General features: G+C 39.9%; 2 protein-coding genes across 2 annotated transcripts; both read right to left on the bottom strand.

The window, feature by feature from the left end:
• Nucleotides 1–521: 521 nt before the first annotated feature.
• Nucleotides 522–7,872, bottom strand: spata6l (spermatogenesis associated 6-like). The gene is made up of 12 exons (XM_058623800.1): nucleotides 7,516–7,872; nucleotides 6,904–7,041; nucleotides 6,671–6,719; nucleotides 5,833–5,874; nucleotides 5,606–5,730; nucleotides 5,141–5,233; nucleotides 4,147–4,416; nucleotides 3,094–3,193; nucleotides 2,846–2,892; nucleotides 2,114–2,229; nucleotides 1,386–1,479; nucleotides 522–635 (listed from the first exon to the last, which is right to left on the bottom strand). Exons 1-12 carry the CDS (start codon nucleotides 7,561–7,563, stop codon nucleotides 567–569), a joined length of 1,191 nt encoding a protein of 396 aa, XP_058479783.1. The 5' UTR covers nucleotides 7,564–7,872; the 3' UTR covers nucleotides 522–566.
• An 86-nt stretch (nucleotides 7,873–7,958) lies between these two features.
• Nucleotides 7,959–11,976, bottom strand: trmt10a (tRNA methyltransferase 10A). Its single transcript, XM_058624895.1, has 7 exons — nucleotides 11,506–11,976; nucleotides 10,820–10,994; nucleotides 10,679–10,750; nucleotides 10,521–10,595; nucleotides 10,167–10,316; nucleotides 9,949–10,054; nucleotides 7,959–8,507 (listed from the first exon to the last, which is right to left on the bottom strand). The coding sequence occupies exons 1-7, from the start codon at nucleotides 11,712–11,714 to the stop codon at nucleotides 8,323–8,325; spliced, it is 972 nt and encodes a 323-aa protein (XP_058480878.1). The 5' UTR covers nucleotides 11,715–11,976; the 3' UTR covers nucleotides 7,959–8,322.
• Between the last annotated feature and the right edge of the window lie 939 nt (nucleotides 11,977–12,915).

The following is a 12,915-nucleotide window of genomic DNA, read 5'->3' as shown; positions in this document are numbered from 1 at the left end:
AAAAACATGATTTTAATATTATATTTGATTCCTGGTGACCGATTCTCCCTTAAATTCTTTAAAGTGGACTTTAAAAGGTGTGCCGGTGGGTTGGGGGCTTAAGTTCAGGTCATGAGTTCAAACGCGACATAAAGGGTTGATGAGTCTTGGACGACAGCTCAGTTTATCCTATTAACTGATTATCTTATTATCTCTATCTTTAACTTGATAGCCAATAATAATAATAATAGTTTATGGTAGGAACAATCATTAGTTGGAACCAAACACATCAGAGCCACATCTGGATGTTTCTAGTCCCTAAGTTATATCAAAACTTGCTGGTTCCCTGACCTTTGACCTTTCCCAAGATAATTTTGCTTCCACGCCCTCGTCAGGCAAAGAAAAGGATGAATACACTTAAAAATAAGCTAAAACATACCGTAAGTGTATAAATCAATTAATAATTCATCTAATTAAATTTGCAATAGTTGTTCCGAGTCTTTTTTAAATGCATACTTTTTGTTTTTCTGAATATTTTATCGTCCAAAATGACGCACGAGTCACATAAAACGTGGAGACCTGACCTCTCAGCACGGGGGACCTGGAGAAATAGATCTTCTGGCCAACACTCTGTCCACCTCAGACACCGAGGCCCCCTGAAACACAACAACAACATTTTTTACATGATTATATAGCGTCAGTCTTTGATACTAAAGTACATTCCTGGGGCCTCCAAAAATAATAAACTACAAAAGCTTTACCTTCACTAATGTTAGTTTACTTTCAATTCTGAATTATATAATGACTGTTTTCATTCACTGGATAATTGCAGCGGCTTCTTTCATTTCTTGAGAGTTGGTAGTTTAAAAAAGTTTAAAAAAAAAAAGCTACAAATTGAATAAAAATAGAAGCACAACAGGCAAGTTGTGTAACTTAAAATATGGTTGACATGCAGATTCTTCATATGGGCACAATGATACCCATTCAGTGAAGATAACAAATAATAATTTACAAATAAACTACTCTTCCCTTTCTTTGCGTCTCCTTGTGACAGTGGACTTTTGGGAAATGTGTGTCTGTTGTGTTTGGCATTGGCCGAGAACATTTGATAAGTTTTTCTTGGTTCCGATCCACATACTCAACTCTTGCTCAACCAACGGCCGCACAAATACTTTTATTTTAACCCTTGTCCATCTGGACTTTTTGCTTATTTTAACCATAAAGGGGCCAGAAAATGTACTGTGAGTAAGTTATTTACAATGTACTGCATGTTAAAATAGTGTATGAACAATTTAAAACGAAAAAAAACAAAAAGCCACCAGACTTTGCGTGTCACATTTGAAATTTGAACAGTATAAAACACATTTAAAGTAACATTTGCGCAATAACGCAATTCCCTGACTTACATAGAGGAGTCGCCGCACGGCTTTCGGCGTCGTGAGGAGTCCTCGCACGCGCTCGTTGACTTGCTCCCATTCTCCGTGAGAGCTGGACGGAGACCTGGACAATCACAGTCAAAGTGAGATGGTTAAAGAAATGAATGTGTGAATGGGTCAAGCAGCACTGAGTGGTCATCAAGAATAGACGAGTGCGATATCAATATCGGTTTGTGTATGGATGACCCTTCAAAGCCGGCGTGCGCGACAGTTTTACCATTCACTCACACTTTCATTGGTTCATTTACTCGAACCTGCGGGGCAGGAATTTAACCCACAACCTTCAAGTTGAAGGACGGCTCCCTCTAGCACTGAGCTAACGTCACAGCAATACGTGTTTACCAAGAAGTTAAAGGGCAGTTTTGGACATGACATGCTTGGTGTTGCAAAAGTTGTCAGGACACTGTTGCTAGGCGACGGGAGGGGGGCGGTTATCAGCATGTAATGCCAACGGAACGCGAGGAATGAAGATACTCTTCCTTAATGCGAAGATAAACAATTCCCAACACAATCAAACAGATAACAACATTCATGTGGATGCAACTTTCCTGCGCCTCCTCCACTCGGTGATTTTCTCTGTTTATACAGATTAGTAATTCACAAAGGTGTAGCAGTGAGATAAGGGCTCAGTAGTCGACAGGTGAAGTTTATGATTTACAGAGAATGTTAACATTCCAAACCTGGTTAAAAAAACGGACCTGTTGATGTGTGTGGCTTGTTCTCTGTCAGGCCGCGACCGCGACGGAGGTTCAGGATCGCGACGATAGTCGTGTGCTTCCGAGGAGCCGGAGTCGTCTTCAGATATTCCTCCAAACTATCAAAGGAAGCAGAAATAGTCGTAACTTTGCTCTGATTTGTTAAGAGGAGTGAAGCTGAGTTGCAGCTGTAGAGATTATTATGACAGGTAATGTCTTGGTTTGTTCACACGACCAAACGGGATTCACTATTATGACTCAGAAAGCCCACTTCTGTGCCTGTTATGGATTCTGGAGCAAAGAAGCCAGAAAATATTCACATTTATGCAAACTTGTTCAAAGTCTATAAAAATCACTAAAACCGACTAATGATAAAAAAAAGTTGACAATTAATTTAATACTAGATTATTGTTTCAGCCTTAATTTAATTCATACAAGTATACAACTATTTTGTTGTAAATGAAAAATTAATCATGGCCCACCTGTAGTACATTCAATGGCCCACTGAGGGGCTGCAGCCCACACTTTGGGAAACACCGGTGTATTATTTATATTTTTTAGAGGATTTTTTTAAGGAAACCACACATTAACTTTTATTTATTTAACACAGAGGCATAAGAAGAATGCTAAAGCATCTTATGAAGGGATAACCAATCTTTTTAATGCTCATATTTAAATCTACTACAGCTCGTGACTTCCTTAGTGTGAGAGAAAATAAAAATAAAATGTGCGTACCAATCCGTTGGATACTGATCTTCTTCTCTCAGTGGGAGAGAATCGCACTAAAACAAAAACAAACAGGTACACAGATAACAAAGTATTTCATCATCACAATGTCATCATCTTTGGTTTTTTTTCACAGTAAACTGTGCCGGCGCATTCCATCACAATGTCACAGTGCACTTCTTCACTTCTTCTTCTTTTTTTAAATGAGCAGCTATGATGAAGTTGTTTGGAGACCCTGAAGCAGCTTTAACTCTTACCTGTGGATGAAGACCTGATCAAAGGGGAGGAGGAGCTGGTGAACACTGTGGAGCTGTGGGAGGAGTCTCCTCGTGTGGCTCCGGGCCGCGAGGACAACGTCTGCACACACACACACACACACACACACACAGACGCGCAAACGTGGTCAGACTGTAGCCACGCGTTTTCACTTTTACACGCTCAACCCTGTACGTGGTGGTGTAGACGTTATTTTAAATGTTGCTCTAAAAGCCTCAATGACGAAGCTGACGTGACACTCAAAGGCTTTGGGGGCAAGAGTCGATTTCAGTGTTGCTCAGTTTTTGTGAACGCTGAATTGGACTTTTGGTTTTTGGACCGGGGAGAAGATGCAAACTCCACACAGAAAGGTCCCACACCTGGGAATCAAGCCCAGCACCTTCTTGCTGTGAGGCAACAGTGCTAACCACTGTCCCACCATGCCACCCCAAATCATTTTAGGCACCTATGTAATGACCTTTGTGTCACAAAACTTTGAATTTTAAACGCCTTTAGCATTGAAATCATGCATAGTAATTTGTTGCCTCTGAATTCAACTCTCTTTACTTTTATTTTTCAGTATTAAAACATTTGGAAATGCAATGGGCAAAATTATAAATGTATAAAATTGAGATTCAACATCGGGGCTACCAGATATCAAATCTGACTGAAATCGAACCAACACTCAGCCAATCACACCAAGCTCTGTTGGTCATGTGACTGTGATGCTGCCAAGTATCATTGGAGCAGAGTGACATTTTAAACGTAGATCATTTTACTCAAATTTACTTAAATTTCAATGAGTTAAATTCATAGGGAAAAAAAAATTCCAGTACATTATTTAATGAAAAACAAAATACAGTCAAAGAAATTCAAATTTAAAAATCTAGTGAGACATATTTACTTCCATACAGTCCAGCTGAAGCTTAAACCATTCATTAACACCTCATGGCAGATATTTGCTGAGAGCTCTTGTCTGCCATCTGCTGGCTACAAATGATAACCAATCTAAATACAGCTGTGTTGTGTTGTGTTGTGTGTGTGTGTGTACCTACAGGCTGGGAGGTGCAGGACGCATCCATGTCAGCTGAGACCGGTGCTGCAGAGTCCAGGCTGAGGCGGGACAGACGACGATGAGCGTCTCCAGCTCTCAGCGGGGACAGGGACTGGGATCTGGGGACGTGTGGCAGCGAGCTGCTGGTGGTGGCGCCGCCTCGTTTCTTCCTGAAACTTTGCGTCCTTCCAGTTGTTTGAGGTTGGTTCCTCTGAGGAGAGGATGTCCTGAATCTGCTGGAGCGCTTGGTCTTCCTCTTCATCGTGGGCCTCTGGGAGCAAAAGGTTTGGGTGTCTCAAAAAGCCTGAACAGCACTCAGCTTAAACCTACACGTGTCGATGCAATTCGAATAATAATCATTCTTGAAGTCAGTCATCGTTTAGGTCCATAAAATGCTGAAAAATCTTGATTATTCTTCCTCAAACCTGGAAATGACGACCAAAATGATTCTGTTTGAATGATTTCTTTGCTACATGGAGCAAAGAAACCGGAAAATATTCACATTTAAGAAGCGGGGGAAAAAACGTACTTATGACAGCTTTAAAGTTGCATCAAAACGAAGAGCTCCTCACTAAAGCTTGTGTTTGCTTGTGTTCCCCATTTAATACAAACAACTCTTTTGAGGGTAACAACAACACAACAATTCTTAATAGTCAGGCTGTACATTTCTTTTGATTCTACACACTGCACCTTTAAATTCAAGGAACACACACACGAGACACACCGGGAGTGAAGTTATGCTGCTTCTACTGTGGAACAGAACATTTAAGCTCAACCAAAACAGAGTTTACTTATTCATGCATATTAGAGTCTGAACTACTCGGCAACGGCTATGTCACTGCCATGAAACGACATAAATTATGCATTTTATTACAAACCACACATTTCACAATACTATATGCTAAATATTAATGCTGAGATAAAAGTGTCGACGGCGTGACTGGGTCAACTCAGATGCAAATTTAATATTTTCAGCCGCGTAAGGTGATCTTTACCGTGACTACATTGGGGTAAACGTTGACCAGGGCATCAACTGAGCACTCAGTGATGGTGGTTTTGGTGGAGAACTCCAACCTCGGAGCGATTCCCTGAGGAAAAGAACAGAGAGGGAGAAATTTTATTTCATCACATAAATAAAATGAAAGGGATAGCGCTAATGGTTTTTTCATCACTTATTTTTACCTGTTGCCAAGACAACACGGTGTCAATGACAGCATCAACATACACATGATCACTTTATCTTTATCTCTTTGTTTACAGCTCCTTTGATCAGAAACTCCTGCCTCGTTTGGTACGCCAATTTTCTCCATGGACTTTGGTGTGGGAGAGGGAGCAGTTTACAGAACCTTCTTAGCACAGGAAGCACACAGAGACACACTGACTATGTCCAAGTATCTCATAAAAAAAACAAAAAACTGACCTATAACCTTTATGGTACTGTATGAAAAAGCTGGACCTACTGGAAAGTAAGGAGCTCGGGTCATGAGAACCTCTCGGTCCACTCCAGAGAATGAAGGAACCAGTTTGGGCTCTGGGAACAAGAACTGACGAGCATCTTCCTCAAAGCAGGCCAGAGTGTCTCCAGCTGCAAAAAAAAAAAAAAATTAATTAATCAAACAATCAAAAAAAAAAAAAAAAAGACATTCTACCAAAGAATAACAGTGACTGTGAATATACAGCGTCTCACCTGGAGGACACATCTGCACCAGTTCAATTCTGACCGCCTCGTCTGAGAAGAAAGACATGTCACGTTGAAATAATATTATGTTTTATTATATTTTATTCTTTGCATTTGTATGTAAGGTGACCTTGAGTGTCAGAAGGGCGCCAACAAATAAAATGTATTATTATTATTATTACAACAACAATAATAATAATAATAATAATAATAATAATAAATCTACAATCTAATCTCTACAAGGACATTAAGGGACAATTTCTTAAAATCACTTTACAAAGATCACCTGCTGATTCCTTTTAAGGATGCCTTTAAAAAAAAAAAAAAAAAGCTCAGCAACCACTTTTAAATCCATTAAAAAAACACATCTTTTCAATATATATAAAAAATTGTAAACCTACACCAGTGACTCCTAAAGACTGGATCAGGACCCACACATGGGTCATGGGAGATTTTGCGACCTTTTAGTCAAGACTGAAGTGTCCATGATTTAAATATGATGGAAATGACTTGTATACAAATTCAAATTGATATTAGGGGTTACCGTTCTGGCTGTAAATTAGTCACTACATTATACACAAATTGGTTCCTGTGATGATTTATATTGTGGTTTGATAATTTGTCTTTTAAAAGTGGGTCCCCTTATGGAAAGATGAGTGAACTTTATCTAAGATTATGTTTTGAAAATGTTTTATCTCGTTTCAAAAGACTGGGCAACTGCAATAAAAAGGGGAAATAAAAATCTCAATAAAATTGACTACAAGAGCCAGAGTAGCAAAATTACGATTGGCTGCATTAATCACTTTAATACAACACATGCGACTGTACATGAGTGAATACGACTTACGCTCAAGCATTACAGCTATGTCTCCGGGGTCTACCGCATGCCTGAAAATCTACAGACACACACATATATACACAAATATTATCAGCATGCAACATTTCTGGAAGCTGACATGATTGTAGAGTAATACAAACACAGTTTATTTAGCTATATGCAGGCATGTATTAGAATTTCTCAAAGAGAAGTTCATATCATATAAGTAAAAGTGTTTATTACAATATAGAGTAAGGACCTGCCTTTTCAAAGGTCATCTTCTCATGAAAGAGCAGAGGGAAGACAGCAGGGAGACATTCAGACTGACGGTACTGTCCCATGAAGCACATGCTGAGGTTCACGTCATCCTTGGTTGGCAAATGAACCCCAGGACAAGAAACCTGACAAAGAAAAATTGACAAACATACAGTAAATATGTTCAGTTTAAGATGTTTGTCAGTACTTGGCAGGAGATGAAGATGCTGCTTTAGGGTTCACTCCAAACTCACAATGAAAATAAATGAATAATAATAATTATTAGTTGGGAAGAAGTGTAAACAAGCACAAAATGAAATTAATTCATATCAACAATGAACACTATACACTGCATAATTCAGTGCACCCAGAAACAAATGTTGACATGTGTAACACATTTAACACACATTGCCTGCATGAGATATATGCCGAATTATTAAGTGACTCTTGAAGGTTCATGCACTCTTTTTACTAAGACGACAAGAAACGCGTGTTTTCGCTGGCCACACGGTGAAATAAAAAATTACGAATTTCCGAATGAAGACTGGAGTTCGACGGGTCAAACTTGAGCCGCTTATTGAAGGTGAAACCAGCAAAAGAAAAAAACAGTCAAATCTTACCGCTCTGAACTTTACTTCAACCAACACTTTCAGTGCTTTTCGGGACATTTGGCTCAAGAGTCTGCGGTGAAAACACGCAAATTGGCGGCAGCTTCCAAGTGTCACTTCTCCGGTCAACTTACCTTGTTACCACGGAAACCACAACTTCCGGTTGTAGTTAAGGCCAACCAGGACCGTCATTCACTAACCATATTGACCACTGTATAACACATTTCCACCTAAAATGTATTAAAATACATCGTACTCCCGCCATTTTTTGTGGCTTTTGTTGTTTTCCGGCAGAAACCTTACACAATGTCAGGAGAGTAAAAAGCCCATTGGCTCTAGCATCCAGTGTAGGATATGACTGCCCCCTTGTGGCTGCTTTCGATACTGCATGTCACATCATGTAAATACATAGACATTAAATCAGAAAATTCCAGGAATTTAAGGACAAGTGGGAATAATGGTCACATGTCGACTTTATCTTGCATGAAATGGGTCCATTTGGCACAGGTTTGATATCTGTGGTGATCAGCTCCAAGCAAAAACATTTATATCTAAAAATAAAAAACTAACCTCTGTGTTCCAGTTCTAGAATATGATGACCATTTTATATTCTGCAAAAAAAACTGCAAAACTGAAATCTTTTCATCATTTACATCAGCAGTCTAACTAAAATAAGCAATGAAACTGGCACTGAGCACATCTTTTAAATAAATATCTAGTATAAAACAAAATTAAATATGATTATTATTATAAATCCACACATTTTCTTATTTCCTATTCTGTCCAACGTTAAAGAGTCTTGTCCATCTGTGCTCAGCATCAGGTTCTTTTCTCCGTCTGCTCCGGTGAGTCTGGGTCCGGGTCCGAGTCCGAGTCGTCGTCCTGTTTCTCCTGAGCGATCGTTCCCTTTTCGACAGCCACGGCTCCTTTCCTCTGAGGCAGGACGGTGAAGAAGGCTTCCTGCCAGCTGCCTTTCTCCATGTACGCCAGGATGATCTCGAACACTGCAAGACAAAAGACAACATCATTGAAACCAGCTGCAAAACAACTTGACAGGGTCTGGAGTAGGGATGTAACGATTACCGGTATGACGATAAACCGCGGTAAAATTCTCGACGGTTATCATACCGTTTCAAATTTTAATTATCGTTAAAACCGCAACTGATTACCGAAAAACTCACAGTGATACTGCTCATTTCCTGGAGAAGCAGCAGCACCTGAACGGCACTCGCTCAAGCGGGCGCGCATGCGCAGTTTGCACTGTCTGTCCAGCGACAACACGGCTGAAGCCACCTGCGCTCCAGAGATTACCCCCCGTAAGATCAGAAGTCTGGGCATATTTTGTATTTTTAAAGGATGTTGAGAGTAAAATAATTGAAGACAATCAATCCTTGTGCAGAAAATGCAAAAAAAAAATCTCCGCGAACTTCGCGGCGCGAAGCCACTTCCAATATGATGAGCCATCTCCGTGACCACCACACACAACTTTTCAGCGGGTAAGTCAACAAAAACGGGATTTCGGAATAGTGGGAAACGTCATGGTTTGTCTCGCGAAAGCGAGTAGTGTGCAGACGACAGATACCGTAGCAGACCAAAATGTGGTTGTTTCTGTGTTTTTTTATTTTATTTTTATGCTGTGTACGACCGCTGCTACTTAATTATTATCCGACACAGAGTGAGGACCTGTGTGTGTGTGTGTGTCAGTCAGTCAGATGATAATTATGAATAATAATAATAATAATAATAATAATAATAATGATAATAATAATAATAATAATAATAATAATAATCATATAATATAAAATATCTTTTTCTAAATAAAACTTGGTTAAAAGATTTCAGTGTGTGTGTGTTCAGTACTTTTGGAACATTTTGAACACATCTAACAATACCGTGATAATATTGATAACCGTGATAATTTTGGTCACGATAACCGTGATATGAAATTTTCATATCGTTACATCTCTAGTCTGGAGACAGCGCTGCGGCAGAGGATGTCGCGCAATCCCATCAAGCAGAAATTGGGCTGTGTTCATAAAAAGTAAAGATGGTGGATAACTGTGAAAAAACAGTCGAGGACAAGCAAACGGGTGACAATTTTACTGGATCGATTGAAACCAGCACTAACGCCGTTCATTTTTGCAGCAGCTTTTCCTGCCAACATAGCGTGTTAAACAAACTTGAGTCCTCCTGTGACGTCTGGAGCTCCAAATCAAATGTTGCAGTCAGCGTGATGTTCCTTTAACTTGGGTCCTGACATAAAAATCTAAATTTTAGTGCTTTAACTACACATACGTCGCTTACAAAGGCCACCAAATTGCCTATATAATATCAAAAGAGATGTTTTTCCTGTATTTGAATTGGATTTTAAAGGCTTGTTTGCCCTCAAATCCACTTGATGACTCACATACTATACTCACATACTACTCTGATAGACGGACTTACCATGGTTGACTGCCAGAACTTTACGACTGTTCATCTTGACAAAGCTGCTCAGCGGAAGCTGAGCGTGATGGATCCCCAGCTCCTTCGCCTTCTCAAGTGTAATTCCCTGCAGAAGAAACCAAAACAGAAAAGTTGTGCGACACAAACCAAGGAAAACGGGACGTGATCATCACATGGTCTGTCCCCATCAAAACTAGTAGCAGCAGAGTCGGACAGACCTTATGGTGGTTGTGGTCCACCAAGCCTCCGATGACGTACGCTTTGTTATGGTCCAGTTCCTCCAGCACATTGGGAGAGTCCGATGTCAGGTAAACCAGATCCTCTTTAGCCACGACCTCACTGTAGTGCTCAGTTTTAATGTTGATGTCCTGAAAACAGACAAGGACAAATGTCTGCGAGCTGTATATGTTTTTATAGGAGGGTTTTTTTAGGGCCAATATCTACTTTCCTTTATCTTCATAACCAGGTGAATCTGACAAAATACAACTCTAGGAAATATCTCACATTTGAAAACTGTAATAGTCGCCTCACACTTCCGTGACAACATGACGAAGTACTTCAGCTGTGTTTACCTTCCAGTTCACCCATCCTTTGTCCTTTTCATCCATGCTCTGTTTCAGCTGTCCACCCAGGCTCGTTAGGTAAAACTGGAGAAGCGAGAGAAGCGGTTACAAGGATCAGACGTGTCCCGCTCTGCTCGTGCATGTGTTGACCAGCACTGGTCACTAACCTGAACCGGATGAACTGCCCGTCTGTTCTCAGCATAGCACCGCTGGATCTGCTTGTGAAGTTTACTCACGTCCTGCACAGGAAAATGTCGTGAGCGCTCAGTAAACGCGGTGCCTCGCTTCACATTACCACAGCCGCTCACCTTCATCAGCATGAGACTGTCGAAGCCGCAGTCCACCACCAGCCTCAGAGAGCTGGGTGTCACGTCCCGACGGAGGCGTTTTCTCGCGCTCTGGGCGTCTCCACCGTGCTCCTTCTCCTCCTCCTGATTCTGCCTCTGCTGGCGACGCTGCTGCCTCTTCTCTTTACGCAACTGCCTGCAGTGACAACAAGCAACACTTGAGAAATGTCATGATTACCAACACAGCTTTCCTCATTTTAAGTCACTAACCCTTCTAGAATATTCCCATGACTTCCTATGACCTTGTACTGTGTCCTTAAAAATGTGGGCAGAACCGTAGACACCTATTTTTATTTCATAAACAATCAAGAGCATTTTCTTCACTAATCAATGACCTATCATATACTTTAAGACTTAATACTCAAGTATATTATAAAAAACTTCAACTTCTACCAAAGTCATTTCCTGGTAACATACTTGTACTTTAAAGTACCTTAAAGTATCCCTTTAAGGTACTGTACTTCATACACTGTAAATATAATAATGAATACATAATGGTTTGGCCTTGTTTATCATGATACTGTTACTGTAGCTTTAAGGAACTAAGATGATTAGTTGACAGTCCTTTATTTAGAAATAAATATGTGTATCTGCATGTGGTTAAACTAAATCATCATAATAATATTAATAATAATAATGACACGTACTTCCTCAGACCCCTCTCTTCTTCCCACTTCTGCTGCCTCAGGAGCTTCTTCTTCTGTCTTTTGGACAGAGTTTGATTTTCTGCAGCGGTTCCTCCTCCGCTGCTGCTCACAATCTTCTCGTCAGCTCCGTTAGAATCTCGCTGCGGAGCTGCTGCTGCAGCAGCAGCAGCTTCTTCTTCTTCTTTCACTGAATCATCATCAGCCATCATCGACGTCGTGTGTGGAGCATTCACTCCTGTCAGCTAGCTGCGGGGGGGTTAGCCTGCTAGCACTAAGAGCAAACCGGCGGCTGCATTTAACGACAGAATTCCCTCACTTTACTTTACACTTTACAACTCATTCAAACACACGTCATCACCCGAACAAAGAATTGCACACTTTAAACACGCGAACCAGATAAAAAATTAACAAGTTCTTCGACTTAGCGACTAGCCCACATGTACGGTTTGTGATGATGGCGCATCAGTGACGTCATTTATATGCGTCAGATGCGTTCAAATGATACAACAGATTATTCATGTTTAAATACTATATTATTTTATTTTACACAAACGTGAGTAAAACACTGAGGTGTTTTAAATTAGTGTTTCTGAGAAAAAAAAGTCAGAATTCTGACTTTAAATATCTTATTGAAATAAATCTGAATTCTGAGGGGGGAAAAAGTCATAAATCTTGACTTTATTCTTATTGAAAAAAAAATCAAAATCCGAAATGAAGAGAAAATCAGAATTCTGAGATTATTGTCATAAATTTGAGAAAAAATGTCAGAATTCTGACTTTCTCGTAATTGGAGCCTAAAATGGAAGTGAATTCAGTCCATCATTAATTTCATTATATACTGTCAACAATAAACAACATACATTAAAACACATTGCATTCATGTGGCTAATCTGTATTAATGCAGCAAAAGTGAAGATATATGGAATGAAACAATGAAGTACATGCATGAATTGTCCATGAAGGCAGCATCATGGTGGTGGAACACTGCCCCCTGCCGTTACTGGACCCCCATTGATTATTATTGTATTGGTTTATTAGTTTTTCTTAATTCTTATTATTCCTTTTTATGTGAAGCACTTGGAGCACCTTTTATTGTAAAGTACTACATAGACAGTGATTGATTGATTTTCTAATACGTGTCTATTGATTGTCTATTACGTATGTGTAAGTTGACAAAACACAAGAACTAAACACATACGTAATAGAATTTAAATTGCAGTCCAAATTGAAAATTCAAAGGCTCTGTGTGTGTTTATGTGTATATATTAGATATATATATATACATGCAGTCAGAGCATTGTAACATGACGCTGCATCCCCTGACTTGCTAACCCAGTGTCTAAACAAGCCTACAGCCAGACTGCACTGAGGCCTTCTACACACACATTCCAGCCTCAGTGGTGCTAAGTC

The sequence above is a fragment of the Solea solea genome, chromosome 3 (assembly GCF_958295425.1).
Source record: "Solea solea chromosome 3, fSolSol10.1, whole genome shotgun sequence".
Classification (NCBI taxonomy): domain Eukaryota; kingdom Metazoa; phylum Chordata; class Actinopteri; order Pleuronectiformes; family Soleidae; genus Solea; species Solea solea.
This window is presented reverse-complemented; position numbering and strand designations above follow the sequence as displayed.

What these genes read in the sequence shown, in the direction of transcription:
- trmt10a (XM_058624895.1), bottom strand. Translation starts at nt 11,714, where the DNA reads ATGATGGCTGATGATGATTCAGTGAAAGAAGAAGAAGAAGCTGCTGCT. An exon ending in AAGGATGGGTGAACTGGAAG is followed by an intron (nt 10,317 to 10,520) that starts GTAAACACAGCT and finishes GTCTGTTTTCAG; the next exon opens with GACATCAACATTAAAACTGA. An exon ending in TGGACCACAACCACCATAAG is followed by an intron (nt 10,055 to 10,166) that starts GTCTGTCCGACT and finishes TTTCTTCTGCAG; the next exon opens with GGAATTACACTTGAGAAGGC.
- spata6l (XM_058623800.1), bottom strand. Translation starts at nt 7,563, where the DNA reads ATGTCCCGAAAAGCACTGAAAGTGTTGGTTGAAGTAAAGTTCAGAGCG. An exon ending in GGTGCAGATGTGTCCTCCAG is followed by an intron (nt 5,731 to 5,832) that starts GTGAGACGCTGT and finishes TTTTTTTTGCAG; the next exon opens with CTGGAGACACTCTGGCCTGC. An exon ending in CCCGAGCTCCTTACTTTCCA is followed by an intron (nt 5,234 to 5,605) that starts GTAGGTCCAGCT and finishes TCTTTTCCTCAG; the next exon opens with GGAATCGCTCCGAGGTTGGA.